Source organism: Cyprinodon tularosa, unplaced genomic scaffold (assembly GCF_016077235.1).
Source record: "Cyprinodon tularosa strain WSP-4 unplaced genomic scaffold, ASM1607723v1 ctg746, whole genome shotgun sequence".
NCBI lineage: Eukaryota > Metazoa > Chordata > Actinopteri > Cyprinodontiformes > Cyprinodontidae > Cyprinodon > Cyprinodon tularosa.
In genome coordinates, this window is record NW_024039503.1 from 19 (window position 1) to 15792 (window position 15774).

A 15774-nucleotide genomic window follows, 5' to 3' on the forward strand; every position below is an offset into this window, starting at 1 on the left:
TACAAAAAGATGTTTTTTCTAAAGCAACCTTTGAACTTGCAAGGTGTTCCAACATAAAAGCTTTTAGCAAAACAAAGGTCGCTGAAAAGGAATGGTGTTGATGGTGAGCTTGTGTTTGAATAATTAAAGGAGAGTACTCTGGCTGTAAAAATGAATGGCTATTTATAGGAAAAAAAAGAAAAAAATTGAGGAAAATCCAATCTGCAAGAAGTCATGTAAAGAAATTGGAAAACAAAACCTTTATTTACCATCTTTAAATTATGACCTCATTAAAAAGAAATAAAGAAATAAGATCAGAAGAGGTATCGGAGATGTGAGTAGTATGTAAGAATGGGCAGTTTGAGTTCACAGCTATCTAAAAAGGCAGACTTTAAAAAGGGATCTAACCCAATGCAGAGCACAAATTTGCAGTCAAACGCCTTTAAAATATCGGCCACCTGCATTGTTTCGTGTTGGACTCAAAAGGCACCCTAAGGAAAGCAGGTCAATCCACTTCATATCAAATATTTGAGTCATCTTTTTGGAAAATAATTGGGGGAATTGTCATTGTTAGGATGGGCCGACTAGCGGAGAGGGAACGGATGATGCTCATTCACATTCACTTATTTTGTGACCAATGTTTCACATGGAATTATCTCATGATCATTTGATAGATTAACAAATGGAATCAAGATTATTTCAAATGATCAGGTTCGTAATGGATGTCCCTTTCACAAAATGTCTAATTGCTGCATGCTTTCACCCAAATGATTTTCAAATTCCATAGAATGTTTCCTTTAAGCAAGTAAAAATGCCCAACATTATTCCATCGTAAAGATTCCATCAATGTGTTTCTTATTACTTAATTCATAAAATTTTAGTGTTCTTAACAAATCATTAAATTCTTTACAATCAGATACATTAAGGTATCTACTACAAGCAAGAAGTATAAACCTGTCTTAATTTAACCAAAAACAATTCAATACCTACTATTTTATTCAACTTTAATGTACACCACAAACATTAGCGGCATTAAAAAAAAAGGAACCTATAACTAAGGAAAATTCATGGAACAGTACCTAAAAGACCCAACAAACTAAATCCAATATGTCCACGAACCTCCCTTCCAAAACAACTACAAAAATGCTCTTCATAATACAATATGAACATCAAATTGGTTCAACATAAACCAAGGCTGTTAAAAAATCAATGGGTAGTGAAACACTCAAAGTTGGTGTAGCAAGATAGCATGAGAAACCATTGGCCAAAAGAAGGCTATTTACTGGAAAAAATATTGAATGATCTACAAAATCAAGGTTGTAAAACGAGGTTATCTAAAAGATTGAGGTATGACATTTGGTTGGAAAGCAGATGACTACAAAAAGAGTTTCAATGCAACCTATTTAAATGCAGGTTTCAACCTACAAGGCTTTTAGATCAGAGGGTACGAAGATTTTTAGGACTTTGTAAAAATGGGATATCTGCTTCAAAAAGAAGCTATTCTATGGAAAAAAAAAGGTGTGAACTACAAATCATGTAAGAAATTGAAAAAACCTTTTTACATTAAATAGAGACCTCTTAAGAGAAAAAGAAAAAAGAAAATAGGACTGGGAATTGAAGGTATTAAGATGGCATTTAACTTTTAAAAGGCTATTAAAGAGATCTAACCCAAGTCAAGCAAATGTTTAGTAATGTAAATGGCACTGCATGTCCAGGGCCAAAGAGAACCTAGAAGACAAGGATACTAAGCCTGATTATTGACAAAAGTCATTCGGAGTCCTTCTGAGATGATGGAATTGCTCATGGTAGCCCGCTAGCTGCAGAGGAGGGGAATGCTTCTCATCACTTTTAGGTGCACACCATTGTGTTCCAGCAAACAGTATCATGGTTCTGGCAATGAAATGCAAATCAAGAATATTCAAATGATCGTTCTAATGGTCATTAGTCAACGTTTCTACAAAATTCATTTCGGCTGCATTCTTTCACCTGCAAACTTTTTCATGTTTCTCGTGGAGGTTTCCTTGACAGAAGAGGTATAATGCCTGCATTCTTTCCCTGTTCACATCTAATAATTAAATTAGCCTACAATTTTTATTACTTTAATCATCAAAATTATGGCTTCTCTAGAAAATGCATATTGTACTCACAATGCAAGAACATAAGTGTATCATCCTAAACAAGACTCACCTGGTAATAATCAATAAAGACAAGCGACCTCCTTATTGATTCATACAAAAGAAAAAACAGACAGCGATAATCATATTGCATCAAAACTCATCCAGAAAAGCGCAAAAGTATGAACTCAGGGAGTACCCATGCAATTTTCACACAAGCTCCCTTAAAAGCAGATGAGCCGACAAGAATTTTTTATAGCACCTATTTAAATGAAATAATAAATGGAGAGTACTCTGGCTGTCAAAAATGAATGGCTATTTCTACTGGGAAAAAAGAAATAAGCAGTTGACTGAGGAAAATCCAATCTGACAAGAAGTCATAGTAAAGAAATTGGAAAACAAAACCTTTATTTACCATCTTTCAAATAGTATGACCTCCTTAAAGAGAAACATAAAGCAAGATACAAGATACAGATATGAGGTATCTGCAGGAGATGTGAAGTTGTATGTACAAGAATGGGCAGTTTGAGTTCACAGCTATTCTAAAAAGGCAGCATATTAACAAGGATGGGATTCTAACCCACATGTGCAGAGCACAATGCATTTGCAGTCAATCGCCTTAAAATATCGGCCACCTCGTCATTGTTCTCGGTATGGGGACCTCAAAGAGAGACCCTAGAACGACTAAGGATGACTGAAGTCCTGACTTTCACTTTTTATGACTAAAAGTCGATTTCGGAGGTCTCTTTCTTGAGGATTGTATGGGGGAATTAGCTCAAATGGTAGAGCGCTCGCTTAGCGTGCGAGAGGAAGCGGGATCGATGCCTGCATTCTCCATTCAACATCTATTTAGGTGACACCACACATTGTGTTTCACATGCAAAGTCAGTACTCAGTGGTTCTTTGAGCTCAAAGTGAAACAAATGGCAAATCAAGACATTATTTCTAAATGATCAGGTTTCGATAATGGTACATTAGCTCACACCTGTTTCATACAAAATGTCTATGTTCGGCTGCATGTCTTTCACTCCATGCAAAACTTGTTTTTCATGATTTTCTCGATAGGAAGGCTTTCCTAGTGACAGAAAGAGGTATAAATGCCTGCATTCTTTCCCTGTTCACCATCTTAATAATTGAAATTAGCCATACAATGTGTTTTATTAACTTTAATTACATCAACAACATTTAGTGGCTTCTTCTTACGAACAATGCATTAAGTCTTCTGTAGCTCACAATGCAAGAGACATTAGGTGGTACTCCATTCCTAAAGCAAGAACAGATCCAACCTAGGTAATTAAATCCAAATAACAGTACAAGCAGGAACCCTCCCCTTAGCCTTTGAATATCAATCAACAAAGAGAAACCCAACAAACTATGAACAGCGGCATGACAAATACTATATTTGGCATCACAATAAACTCAGTCCAGAGGAAAAACTGCAGAGGCAAAAGGTGATGAAACTCAATGCTGGAGCTCACAACCCACTGCACCTCCACCTTTGTCCACACAGAAGGCCTCCTGCTTAAAAGCCAGATGAGCCGTACAAAGAAGATGTCTTTTTCTAATAGCCAACCTATTTCTAACACTTGCAAGTGGGGTGTTCCAACCATAATCACAAGGCTTCGTTTAGCAAATCAGAAGGCGTCGACTGAAAAGGAATTGAGTGTGTGATGGTGAGCTTGTGTTTGGAATAATAAATGGAGAGTACTCTGGCTGTCAAAAATGAATGGCTATTTCTACTGGGAAAAAAGAAATAAGCAGTTGACTGAGGAAAATCCAATCTGACAAGAAGTCATAGTAAAGAAATTGGAAAACAAAACCTTTATTTACCATCTTTCAAATAGTATGACCTCCTTAAAGAGAAACATAAAGCAAGATACAAGATACAGATATGAGGTATCTGCAGGAGATGTGAAGTTGTATGTACAAGAATGGGCAGTTTGAGTTCACAGCTATTCTAAAAAGGCAGCATATTAACAAGGATGGGATTCTAACCCACATGTGCAGAGCACAATGCATTTGCAGTCAATCGCCTTAAAATATCGGCCACCTCGTCATTGTTCTCGGTATGGGGACCTCAAAGAGAGACCCTAGAACGACTAAGGATGACTGAAGTCCTGACTTTCACTTTTTATGACTAAAAGTCGATTTCGGAGGTCTCTTTCTTGAGGATTGTATGGGGGAATTAGCTCAAATGGTAGAGCGCTCGCTTAGCGTGCGAGAGGAAGCGGGATCGATGCCTGCATTCTCCATTCAACATCTATTTAGGTGACACCACACATTGTGTTTCACATGCAAAGTCAGTACTCAGTGGTTCTTTGAGCTCAAAGTGAAAGAAATGGCAAATCAAGACATTATTTCTAAATGATCAGGTTTCGATAATGGTACATTAGCTCACACCTGTTTCATACAAAATGTCTATGTTCGGCTGCATGTCTTTCACTCCATGCAAAACTTGTTTTTCATGATTTTCTCGATAGGAAGGCTTTCCTAGTGACAGAAAGAGGTATAAATGCCTGCATTCTTTCCCTGTTCACCATCTTAATAATTGAAATTAGCCATACAATGTGTTTTATTAACTTTAATTACATCAACAACATTTAGTGGCTTCTTCTTACGAACAATGCATTAAGTCTTCTGTAGCTCACAATGCAAGAGACATTAGGTGGTACTCCATTCCTAAAGCAAGAACAGATCCAACCTAGGTAATTAAATCCAAATAACAGTACAAGCAGGAACCCTCCCCTTAGCCTTTGAATATCAATCAACAAAGAGAAACCCAACAAACTATGAACAGCGGCATGACAAATACTATATTTGGCATCACAATAAACTCAGTCCAGAGGAAAAACTGCAGAGGCAAAAGGTGATGAAACTCAATGCTGGAGCTCACAACCCACTGCACCTCCACCTTTGTCCACACAGAAGGCCTCCTGCTTAAAAGCCAGATGAGCCGTACAAAGAAGATGTCTTTTTCCAATAGCCAACCTATTTCTAACACTTGCAAGTGGGGTGTTCCAACCATTATCTTCATTCCGGGTTCTGCCTCTTCAGACTGGTGTCTTTATTTTTGCAGGCGTTTCGCTCTGAGATGGGGTGAAGTATCAGGTGTAACAGAGAAGGAGAGCAGGGTGAGTGGAGTCTGTCTCTTAGCAACTGTGACAGCAGGAGATGCAGAAAGGAGGATGGCCTGCTTTGATCGCACCTGGATAATACAGATGGTTTTAGTCAACAGGTGATGGATGCAGGAGTTTGCCCTGCAATCGGAGGGTTGTTGGTTTGAGCCCCGGCTTCGTCTTTCACTGTCGTTGCATCCTTAGGCAAGACCCTTCACCTGCATTGCCTACTGATGGTGGTCAGAGGGCCTGGTGGCGCCAGTGTACAGCAGCCTCACTTCTGTCAGTGTGCCCCAGGGTAGCTGTGGCTACAACGTAGTGTGCCACCTTCAGTGTGAGTGAAGCGGTGAATGACTTGATGTAAAGTGATTTGATCAAGCCTCCTCACCTGAAAAAGTGCTATATAAGGCTATTTAGTAGTTTCTGTGATTTATTTATTTTTTGTTAGATTAAATGCTAATGTGTGTCAGGGACGTGTGTTGGATATTTAAGAAAATACAGGACAAATCACATCCTTGTTGGTTCAATATGGGACTCAATGCTTTACTGTCAAAAATGGACTATTCTGTGTTTTATGGATGGTTGGCAGGCTTGGTTTAAGAGACTCAGACTGCTGTAAAGCAGCTCTCTGGTTCACATGACCTATTCAGCGACAGATACAACCCTCTTAAGTTTTGATATCTAAAATGAAGTGAATGCTATGTGCCAAAGTTAGACAGTGGAGGATAAAACTGATATAAATCTGCACAGAAAATAAACCCTCTATGCTGCCAGGTTCTGTTCCTACACACTAGGGCAAAGGCCTAAATAAAATAAAGAGCAAGAGACCAATGAAAACAGCAAAGATAATACATTTAATATTGTTTCTCTTTTGGGCAGATACAATGTAAACATGTACAAGATACAAAACAAGAGAAATACATTGAGACTCATCAAAATGAAGGTTGGGATAAGAAATGGCCTTGTTTTCAAAAGAAAAAGCCTCAGATCGGGAAGGAATCTGGACTTTTGGTCCTCATGGCACGTCCTTTGAAAACAAGGAATCAGCAAAGGCTTCAACCAAACGCAGAGAAAGAGAACGGAGGGAACAAGGAAGAGTAGCACCTCGTTTGGTCCGACTGAAGGCCTGCAGCTGTTGGTTAGCATGGCTGGTTAAATGGGTTTTCTTTCAGGATTTACGGATCAGGAGCTCAGATCTGCAGGATCTTTCTTGCATTCTTTTATTTTATTATTTTGGCACACTCTGCTCCAAAGCAGGGAGGAGATGAGTTCACTACCATAGATGCAGAAAAGAGACTTAAATCAAACCAGCTCTGTTACATGATCCATCCTCCTTCAGCGCCAGAATCAGGATTTCTGGATTAAAATCTGCGCTTTAATTGAATTAAACTGTTTTCCTAGTTAAAAACAAGGATTTTAATTTTAAAAAAATTATTCACAGCTGAAAGCATCGTTCCTTGACACAGCCTCCTCCTCGTCCTCCTTAGGAGCTCCAGCTTCTCCCTTTCCAGAATCTCTCAGAGCGCTCACTTAAACAACTAATTTATTGGTTTTCTGCCCCAATTGTTAGGAAGAGACTCTACGGGAATCTCTCTGCAGGAAACAGAAAGTGAGTTAAAAACCTGCAGAACCATCCTCACACTTCCTAAACCTGCGTGTCCTGCAGTACAAATTGCTCCCGCTGCTACCTTCTTTTACAATCTTTATGTCATAACTCACCAATAAACCTTCAACATCCACTGCAACACAGTAATACTCAACAAAGCAACTAACTCTTAAAGGACGGAGTGAGTTTTTCGTCCATCATTTGTTGCATCATTGATTCGTAAACGATTCAAGAAATGAAACTTTGAAAAAACTCTTAAACAAAAATCTTTGCTGTTTTTCTGATTTCATTTTTGCAATTTATTTTCTTCCATATTTTATTTTTTCACAACGGAGTTTTGGAATTTTATTTTTAATCTGTTGTGGGATTTTTTTTTCTTAATGAAGTTCTTCAGTTTATATTTTTTATCTAATTTTTTTTCAAATCTTATATTCCTTTTTTATTATTTTTTTTTTATTTTCTTTTTGCTTTACATATTTAATTTTTCCAAATGTCTCTATTTAAATACAATTTTAATGACCTGCATTCTTTTCAAATAGCCTTTTACAGATCACATTGTCTTCGGCATCTGAAAAAAAAATATTAAAAAACAATAAAATTAGAGAAAAACATATAAAAAATAATCTAAAAAAACAATAAGATCTCAAACTTTTTAATTCTCAATGTGATATATGTGATTGCAGCTTTGAGTATTGGCCAATACTGATACTGACCTGATTGGATATTGGCATGAATCACACACACTTTTATTACTTTGTAGTGTTTGGGGGTAGAAAACACCTGATTAGTGATATTACTCAAATAAAGAACAAGAGTATGAGAACTATTTATTAATAACCAAATAGTTAATTAACTTGAAACAGAAGCAGAGATTTTCTGCCAGGAAGCCAATATTGGAGATATTTGAGGCAGGCTGATTTAACCCTATAGTAGTTTGTTGGTTGATCGTGGACTCCATAATCATTTCTTTATATTTCTGTTCAAATTTTCATTTACAAAACAGGTTATCTGCTTGCACCAATAATGAAACTAAACTTGCTCCATACAACCAATCAGGTTGACGCAGAATCTGAAGTCAAACATGATCGGTTCGTTCGTGTTTATCTTTTTAAACCGACATATTTAAATCATGTAAAGGACTCAGAGAGTCAGTAAGTGATGTTTTAAAGCTTTGAATGAGGAACCCAGACCAACATGCTTACATCTCCCTCCTGCTTACCCTCCTTTACCTCCAACTTAAACCTGAAAACACCTTCACTAAATCCATCTCTTTAAAAACACTTTGAACAACATTCAAACAGACAACCAGGGAGCTTTATGAGGAAGAGGAAGCTTAACTGTGTGGAGGGGCGGTGCTAAAAATAAAATCCAATATAGCAGCAGCTGTAAGGGTATTACTGAAGGATGGAAAAGAAGCTGTGCACCATTCCCAGTTCTCCTTTAAACCCCAAACCAGACGACGAGACCAGAGGGGCTTCAGCTGGAAGAACGGTTCAGTTCCTTCGACGCAAACCAGGAAGGAAAGAATCCTGTGAGATGAAGATGCTACAGCAGAGCTGGGAAAAACAAAGTTTGATTACATTTTGGATGTTTTTTAAATTGAAAACTTAAGGTGAATCTGCGTATAAGTAAGTATTCAGCTCAGTTTTTCTAAATGTTCATGAAATACTTTAAAACATTTTCATGTAAATGAATGATGCTGTGTTATACGGCAGCCGGATTTCAGATTTCTGAGCAGCAAAATGTTTAACAATATATTTCCATAAACATGTTACCGTTTCTAAAGTTTTAGGGGGAAAAAACTAGTTTAACCTAAGTTGATCATATTTCTATTTGTGTTTACTGGAGAATTTATGGCTTCACTGTTAGATGATTAAATCTAGATGCTTTAGAGGACATCATCCACATTCAGGCCTGAGAATGGTTTCCAGCTCTTCATTTAACTTGAGTTGGACTTAAACTAGAGGATTTCTGGCCCCTAACAAGCTTTGCTCCCTGACCTCTAGCACATCAGTGCAGCCTATGGGGACGCAGCGCTCAGAAAAATAACAGATTTTCCTCTTTGGTGAACATCCAGGAGGTTGATGGGCTGAACTGAAATGGCCTGGAGGAGGAAACATCTCTCAGGTCTTTTGTTTACGGCCTCTGAAGCTGACGTCAGCAAACGCGCCATCACCTGCGCTTCCAAATGTCACCTTTACTGTGGCGAACGGCTGCGAGGAGCTCTGACTGGGTCTGACAGCGACGGGAGGGGGGAAATGTCAGCGGAGACTTTCTGCAGGTTGAGGGAGGGTGAAAAAAAAAACAAATAGCAAGCACACATGAAATAAATCAAAAGTCCATTCAGGCACAAATGTGACAGCTCAAAGCAGGGGGGCCCCAGAGGGCCCCCTAAAGACAGGGCCCGTGGTTCTCCGAGTGTGGAGAGGCTGCCAGATGGATGTGATGTGACTCCGGAGTGAGTTTCAGAAGAGATCTTCCTGCTTTGGTCCGATGTGTTTTTATTTCAGACAAGCTCAGCACCGGCGGTCAGATCCAGGACATCAGTCCACAGCAGACATCTGCAGCACTGTTCTGTCTATTGCACATATCCTCACGGGTTACATTTCAACTTTTGACAAATACAAAAAAAGAAAAAAGAAAGAAACAGGGGAGAAATTTAAAGCGTAGATAAATGCTGCACAAACAATTGAAGATTTGGTAGAGAAATATTCCCTTTAAACAAAAGGTTCAAAGCGATCAAACAAAGCGATATGCTGACGTAAAAATGAGCTCGAGTGATTCAACACGTTACATAATGCCTTCGTCTTAAATGGACCAATCAGCATCTTCACTGTGGTTTCAGTTAAAAGGCTAAATCAAATCTGGATGTTTATTTTCCCTTAAAGTCCAAATTAATCCCAGCCTATCATGGTTTAGATCAAAAAGGTAAAACCCATATATTTCTTTTTTTTTTTTACAGTTTGTCATCATCCAAACCTTGATGCTTTTGGGAGGCATATGGGTTCATGTAAAAAGGCCAACACTAAGTAGAGCATGAATGTAGAACTTTTAGAAGCTCAGGATCCACATCAGAGACGTTTAAGTTGAGTAAGCAGCTGTTCTGATTCTGGTTTGTTATGATTGTAGAGAAAAAACAGGATCATGAAGATCAATGAGCAGGGCGGCATTAGGCTCCAGAACAACCTCCGGTCAAACCATCATCTGTAACCTGGAGCTGTTGAGCCACAAGTGGCTCTATGGGAGCCTAATAGCTTTCAAAATAGTATAATAACATATACCTTAGAAGTTTTGAGAACATCTGAAGGGAATTTTTACAACCGAATATGTTTTCAAGTCTATTTGTCTTGTAATTACCTTGGAAATTATGTGTTGTTGTTTTTTTTTTGTTCTTTTTTTTGGACATTAAATAATCCTGTCGAATAAAATATGTGTTTCTACTTTATTCTTACTGATTTAAAAACTAAGAAATGAAAATAAACTGCTGTCTGTTGTGAAATTTAACAACTTTTCTGCAAAGGAAAATAAGTTGAGTTTCATGAAAAGGTCATGTCATTTTTGCAGCTCTAAACAACTTTTATTTAGCTGGACTTGTGACCAAATGGCTCTTTGCAGAGCCCTGGTCTAAAATTCCCTCTAAGTGGAGATGGTGAGTAAGAAGAGCACTGATGGTCGAGAGCTGCAGAGATTCAAGGCTCAGGTGGGAGAATCTGATAGCAGGATGCAGTAGAAATAGAAGTTTCAACACAAAAATCCAAAACATGATCTAATCTATAACCCAATCAGAGGGGCAATAAGTGGAAATCCAATTATGGGTAAAATCTGTCAAATTAGGGCAACGGTTCCTCTTCCAACAACCCTTAATATTAAGACTGGAGCTACAATCAAAGCCCATACAGGTACTAAAATGGCCGAGTCAATGTCCAGTTAGACTGAGCTCATTTGGAAAGAAAAACAATTTTCCATATTTTTTACAGTAACTGCAATAAAATGTGTTTAACACCTTTCTGGTTATTAATTTTAGGGTTTCATGGCACTAGAAGCCGTTAATGATTGGTTGCTTGTTAGGATGAAAGGTAAGGGCAGCAGATAGCCAGAGGCCCTCAGCATAGAGTTCTAATCGCTTCTATTACATAGTGTGCAAAGCCTACACCTCCTTCCACGTAGCAGTTATGCTTTACTCAGTGTTGACTTTTCACATTAAAGCCCTATAAAGATGGTTGTAAAGGGTGACAATAAAAAAGATCCTTTACACTGGAAACCAAGTCCATTTCATTTTGAATCCTTGCTTGAAGGAACCTAATTTCAGTGCCTTGATATCAGGATCTTGTACTTTTAACTATAATGGTAACTCATGAAGGCTGGAGGTTAAAAGATCAGCAAAGCAGGGAGGAAAAGTTCCCTTATTCCTACAAAACCAAACTCCAATTCCATCCATCCATAATTCTTTGTTTCCATTACACCATCCCTTGCGATATAGTATTAAACTCTGAATGAGGCAGAGAGTCAGATCATTCTGATGGGAAGATCCTTTAACAAAGTGAATATGCTGACTGTCAAATCATGCAAGAAAAAAAAAAAAATCTAAATCTCATAATAAATATGCTTTAAATCAGGCATTATGTAAAGACCAATAAAGCTGAAAGAAGTGCTCGTGATTTGCTAAAGTTGCAGGCCACAGCATAAATAAATGAAAATAAATTAGTGCCCGATAAGAGAAATTAAATAGTAACAAATTAATCAAGTAAATTTAGCTGCACTTTGATTAAAAGGAACAATAAAGATTTCTTGGAGATACTCACTGACCAGCAGTGCATTTTATTTTTGCACTGAGGTAGCAAATGATGTAGTACCTCACAGCCTCCACAAGAGGTCTCTGTTTCACCAATTGTACCAAAACAGCTGACGCAGCATTGGAGCTGAAATATTTAAATACTTAAACAAAAAATATGTAATAAATAATATGCTGAGTACTTACTGCATCTTTACATTAATGCACCATAAAAAAATGTTTTAAAGTGCATTAATTTCACAAAACAGAACAACTTCATTCTTCATTATTGACGTTGTGTGATCACAGAGCAAAGAATAATGGTATGGTTTTGTTGAAATAAACTTTGAGCAGTTAATGTACTTTGTTAAGGATTATGATACTGTCCAGCAGAAACATAAATAAAATAAAACACACATGTAGCCTAAAGGGTGTGTTAGAAAATGTATTTCAGCAGTCTTGAACATCAGTCAATAAATCTGTAAGTTCAATAATAACTCTGGTGGTGGGATATTCATATGATGTGTTTTTCCATAATTGCTAAGTTTTATTTAAGGAGATTAAGAAACTTTACTGAATAAAAGCGTCTAAACTAATATAAATGTAAGAGAAACCAATATTAAATATCTTGATATAATGTTTCCTTGGTTTTATAATTTTGTGAAAACAGCTCAAGTCAATTCCAGGAACAAAGTAAAAGTGTCCTTATTTTAATACTCAATGCGTTCCAATTTAATCCATAAATAATAGATAATACAGAAAAATATGTTTTTTCCCAATGAAAAGAAGCTCCTCTTTGGTGTGTTCACATTTTAGTGTGTCCCTGGGATATTTTTATTTCTCACTTCCAGCATTTATTTGACATTTTGCACCAACAGCAGCTTTATTTTATGCACATAAAAACAAAAATACAATCAGAAACCAAAATATCCTGGAGCTAAAACTCTTTTTAAAGTAATTATTTTGCAATGGGTTTTTGGTCTTAAAGGAAAAAGCTTTTATATATAGTATATATCTGAAGATCATCACATCTTTGAGGAATGTATTCATCGCTTTGTGCCAATTTGTGCAAACATAAACATTTTTTCAACCCTTTTTGTTTGTTCAGAGTTAGCTTGAACTTCAATCAGATGTTTCAAGACGGCAGAAATAATTCTCAGAGGAAGACTTGCATCAAACGCAACAATATAACAGAGGCATTCATGAAAAAACAAAATCTCCTTAATGAATTAATGTTCTTCATTTGGTTCATTAGGCCAGTTATTGGATTCTGGACAGAAACTGTTTGGACTCAATAACGGATCTCTCAATAGCTAATGGTAATACTCTTGGTGGTGTTCGCAGGACTATGGCACTCATTGAAAAAAAAAAAAAAAAGATTTGGTTGATTCAAATTTCTGCCGCCGGGTGGTCAAACACAAAAGGCACTTATTGGCCATTGTTATCAGCGAGCCAGTATCCTGCTTGGCTTTAAGAGGTTTCGCTCTTCCTCGGTACATCAATGTCCTCCACAGCCTTGCTGCCTCAAAGGTCTTCAAGTTTTAGGTCTAGTTTCTCTCATTCTCTGAAAACTTATCTGTAAACCAACACTAAAAAACATCCCTTCCATCTCCTTCTCCTCCTTTTCATAAGTACATTATCAAGGACATATTGCTTCAGGGGGATTGTGGTTAACATTCGTAGGGACTCTCCGCCCCTGGCTTAATGAGGACATCAGCTGTAGTGAAGCTCCTGGTTCTATTTTTTCCGCTCCAGGTAGTTAGACGGGACCCAGCCCTTGCGGGGCAGCAGGCTGTCCTGTACCTGGCAGTACCACCATCCATTGGGGTTTCTCTCCAACACCTCCAGATATGTTCCTTCAGTGAAACCCATCGTCTCCTCGTCGCCACGGTAGTCTGCGATGGACACGTACACGTCCCTGCCGAGGTTGTTGTGGATGAGCTGGCTCTTCTCGATGGGCTTTGGGCGGACGGTGGACACGGGGATCCCGTTGCGCTGGCTGACTCTGCTCAGGGCGTCCGGGACGTTGTTGGTGCTGAAGGCGCTTCCTGAGCAGCCCAGTCCGGAGCGCTCAACGGGCCTCGTCTGGCTCTCGACAACGACGTGTGGACGGACGGTACTGAAAGAGGCATTCCTGCGAACTCCAAGAGTTGCTGAACCGGAGCTGTAGTGGTCGCTTCTGCCGAGGGACTCGTTTCTTCTCAAGGAACCGGTCATGTAGTGGGAATCCTTAGACGTCTGTGATGTGGTCACAAAAACGGACTGGGGTCTCACCGCCACCTGCCGTACGCCGTTCCTCATCCGTACACCTCCGTTTACCAATCCAGAGGGCTTAGAGAACCCTCCTGGGGGCTTTGAAGGAATTGGTGGAGAATTCCCTCTCAGACCTTGGTGCTGCTGGGTTAGACCCTGAATGTTGATGTTGTTCAGAGCCAGAACATGCTGCTCATTCTTCTCCAGGCTATTGGACTTTTTGCCCCCGTTTCTCTTTCCGTTCGAATCCAACATGCTGACATCAGCCATCTTCTTGACAGGTTCAAGGTAGTAGGAGGGAGCCCAGCCCTCCTCTGAGCCCCAGCGGACGTACCACCACCCACTCTCCTGCTTCTCCAGAACCTCCACCTCCACCCCGGCTGGAAAGCTGATCTCAGAGTCCTGGACCTTCTTGTAAACATCTACAGAGCGGTACACAGCTGGGCCTTCCATGTCTGAGTCACCTCGGCTCCCTTTAGAGTATACAGAGGACAGATCAGACGTACTGCGGGAACACATGGAGCCCTCTGAGGAGATGACAGAGGCTGTTTCCGAGTCGTCTCCACGGGTCGGTTTGAGGCTGTGCTGATACTGACTGGCAGGCCTTAGCTGCCGTCTCAGAGAGCTGATGTCCATTCTCTCAGGACTCTGGGGTTCTGACTTGGTCAGGAGGGGCTTAGGTCTGACAGAGGGCTTGGGTCTGGTGGACGGGCTTTGGCCAATTCTTGTTTCCACATCTCGTTTTAGGGCAGGACTATTCTTTATTCCTCTACCCTGTTCGTCGGATGAAGAGTGAGGGCTGCTGTCCTGAGACCGCATGTCTACATGTCTGCCTAGAGTCTGGCTTCTTCTGCTCATCACTGGGGTGACGGTTTTCCTGGATAAACCAGCTAAAGGGGAAGATCCAGAGGGTTTCCGTGGGACTGTTGAGGAATGGTAGCTCCGAGGGGAACTGGGTTCGCTGGAGCCTTTAACTCTGGTTCCTTCACTCCCACTGTTCAGCCTGAAGCCGTCGTTTTCATAGATACATTCCTCTTTACTGACCTCCTCCACAGACCTGAACGAGGTTCTCCGATGAGCGAAAACCGGGGATGCTTTACATACTGGAGCCGGAGCTTTACTTGAAGGAGGGGAGCTATGGTACTTTTCGGTGACCGCATTGTTGGTTTTCAGCTCTTGAGAGCGCTCGTTCTTCAGAAACTCAGCGTCAGATTCGCCCTCACATCCGACTGCAGGGATATCGTATTCCGGTTCCTCAAACACTTGTCTGCCTTGCTGCTCTGGGGCTTTAATGACAGGATTTTGATGTTGAGGAGCCTCCTCAGAGTCCTGTTTTTTCACCGGAGGAGCTGGCGGGGGAACCTTGGGTCGAGTCAGAGTGCTGCTCCGTCTGCTGAGGTTGGGCTTCTTGCGCTTGTCGATGTATGAGCAGGGGGCCCAGCCCTCCATCTCCCCAATCTGCACATACCACCAACCTCCTGGGTTCTTCTCTATAACCTGCAAAACAACAGAAACCTGTGTCAAAGTAGTCAAAGTAACTTGTGATTATAAACATTTCTGACACTCATGCAGATAAATATCTTTTTTATTATCTGATCCGCTCAGTAATTCAACAAGTTGTCTCTTCCTAAATATGCCTAATGCAAGACAATTTAAGAAAAGCTGCAACAGAAACGATTAATTTTTCTTTTTATTTGTGTAGAATGGAGACCTCCCTTGGTTTATTTTATATCTATTCTTAGAATATCTGACCTTTAGTTATAGGGGTTTTGTTTACATCTCCTTCCTGGGATCTGGGAGGCAGATCTTTTAGTTATCTTTTAGCTATCTCTATAGTTATGCTGCTATAGCCTTAGACTGCTAGAGGACATAGGGGCCACTTTCCATCAGTCTGCTTCATTTGGTCTCTTTTTCTCATGTTCTGCAGTATTTGTT

At 39.7% G+C, this 15774-nt stretch overlaps 1 protein-coding gene across 5 annotated transcripts in view; it reads right to left on the minus strand.

Annotated features, from left to right (window-relative positions):
- Positions 1-9299: 9299 nt before the first annotated feature.
- sh3pxd2aa (SH3 and PX domains 2Aa) overlaps positions 9300-15774 on the minus strand; it is a 169166-nt gene continuing 162691 nt past the window's right edge. For all 5 annotated transcript variants that reach the window (XM_038269978.1, XM_038269977.1, XM_038269976.1 and 2 more), the window contains one exon: positions 9300-15336. In XM_038269978.1, coding sequence (XP_038125906.1) covers positions 13324-15336 — 2013 coding nt within the window. In that variant the 3' untranslated portion in view covers positions 9300-13323. The remainder of the gene's footprint in view (positions 15337-15774) is intronic.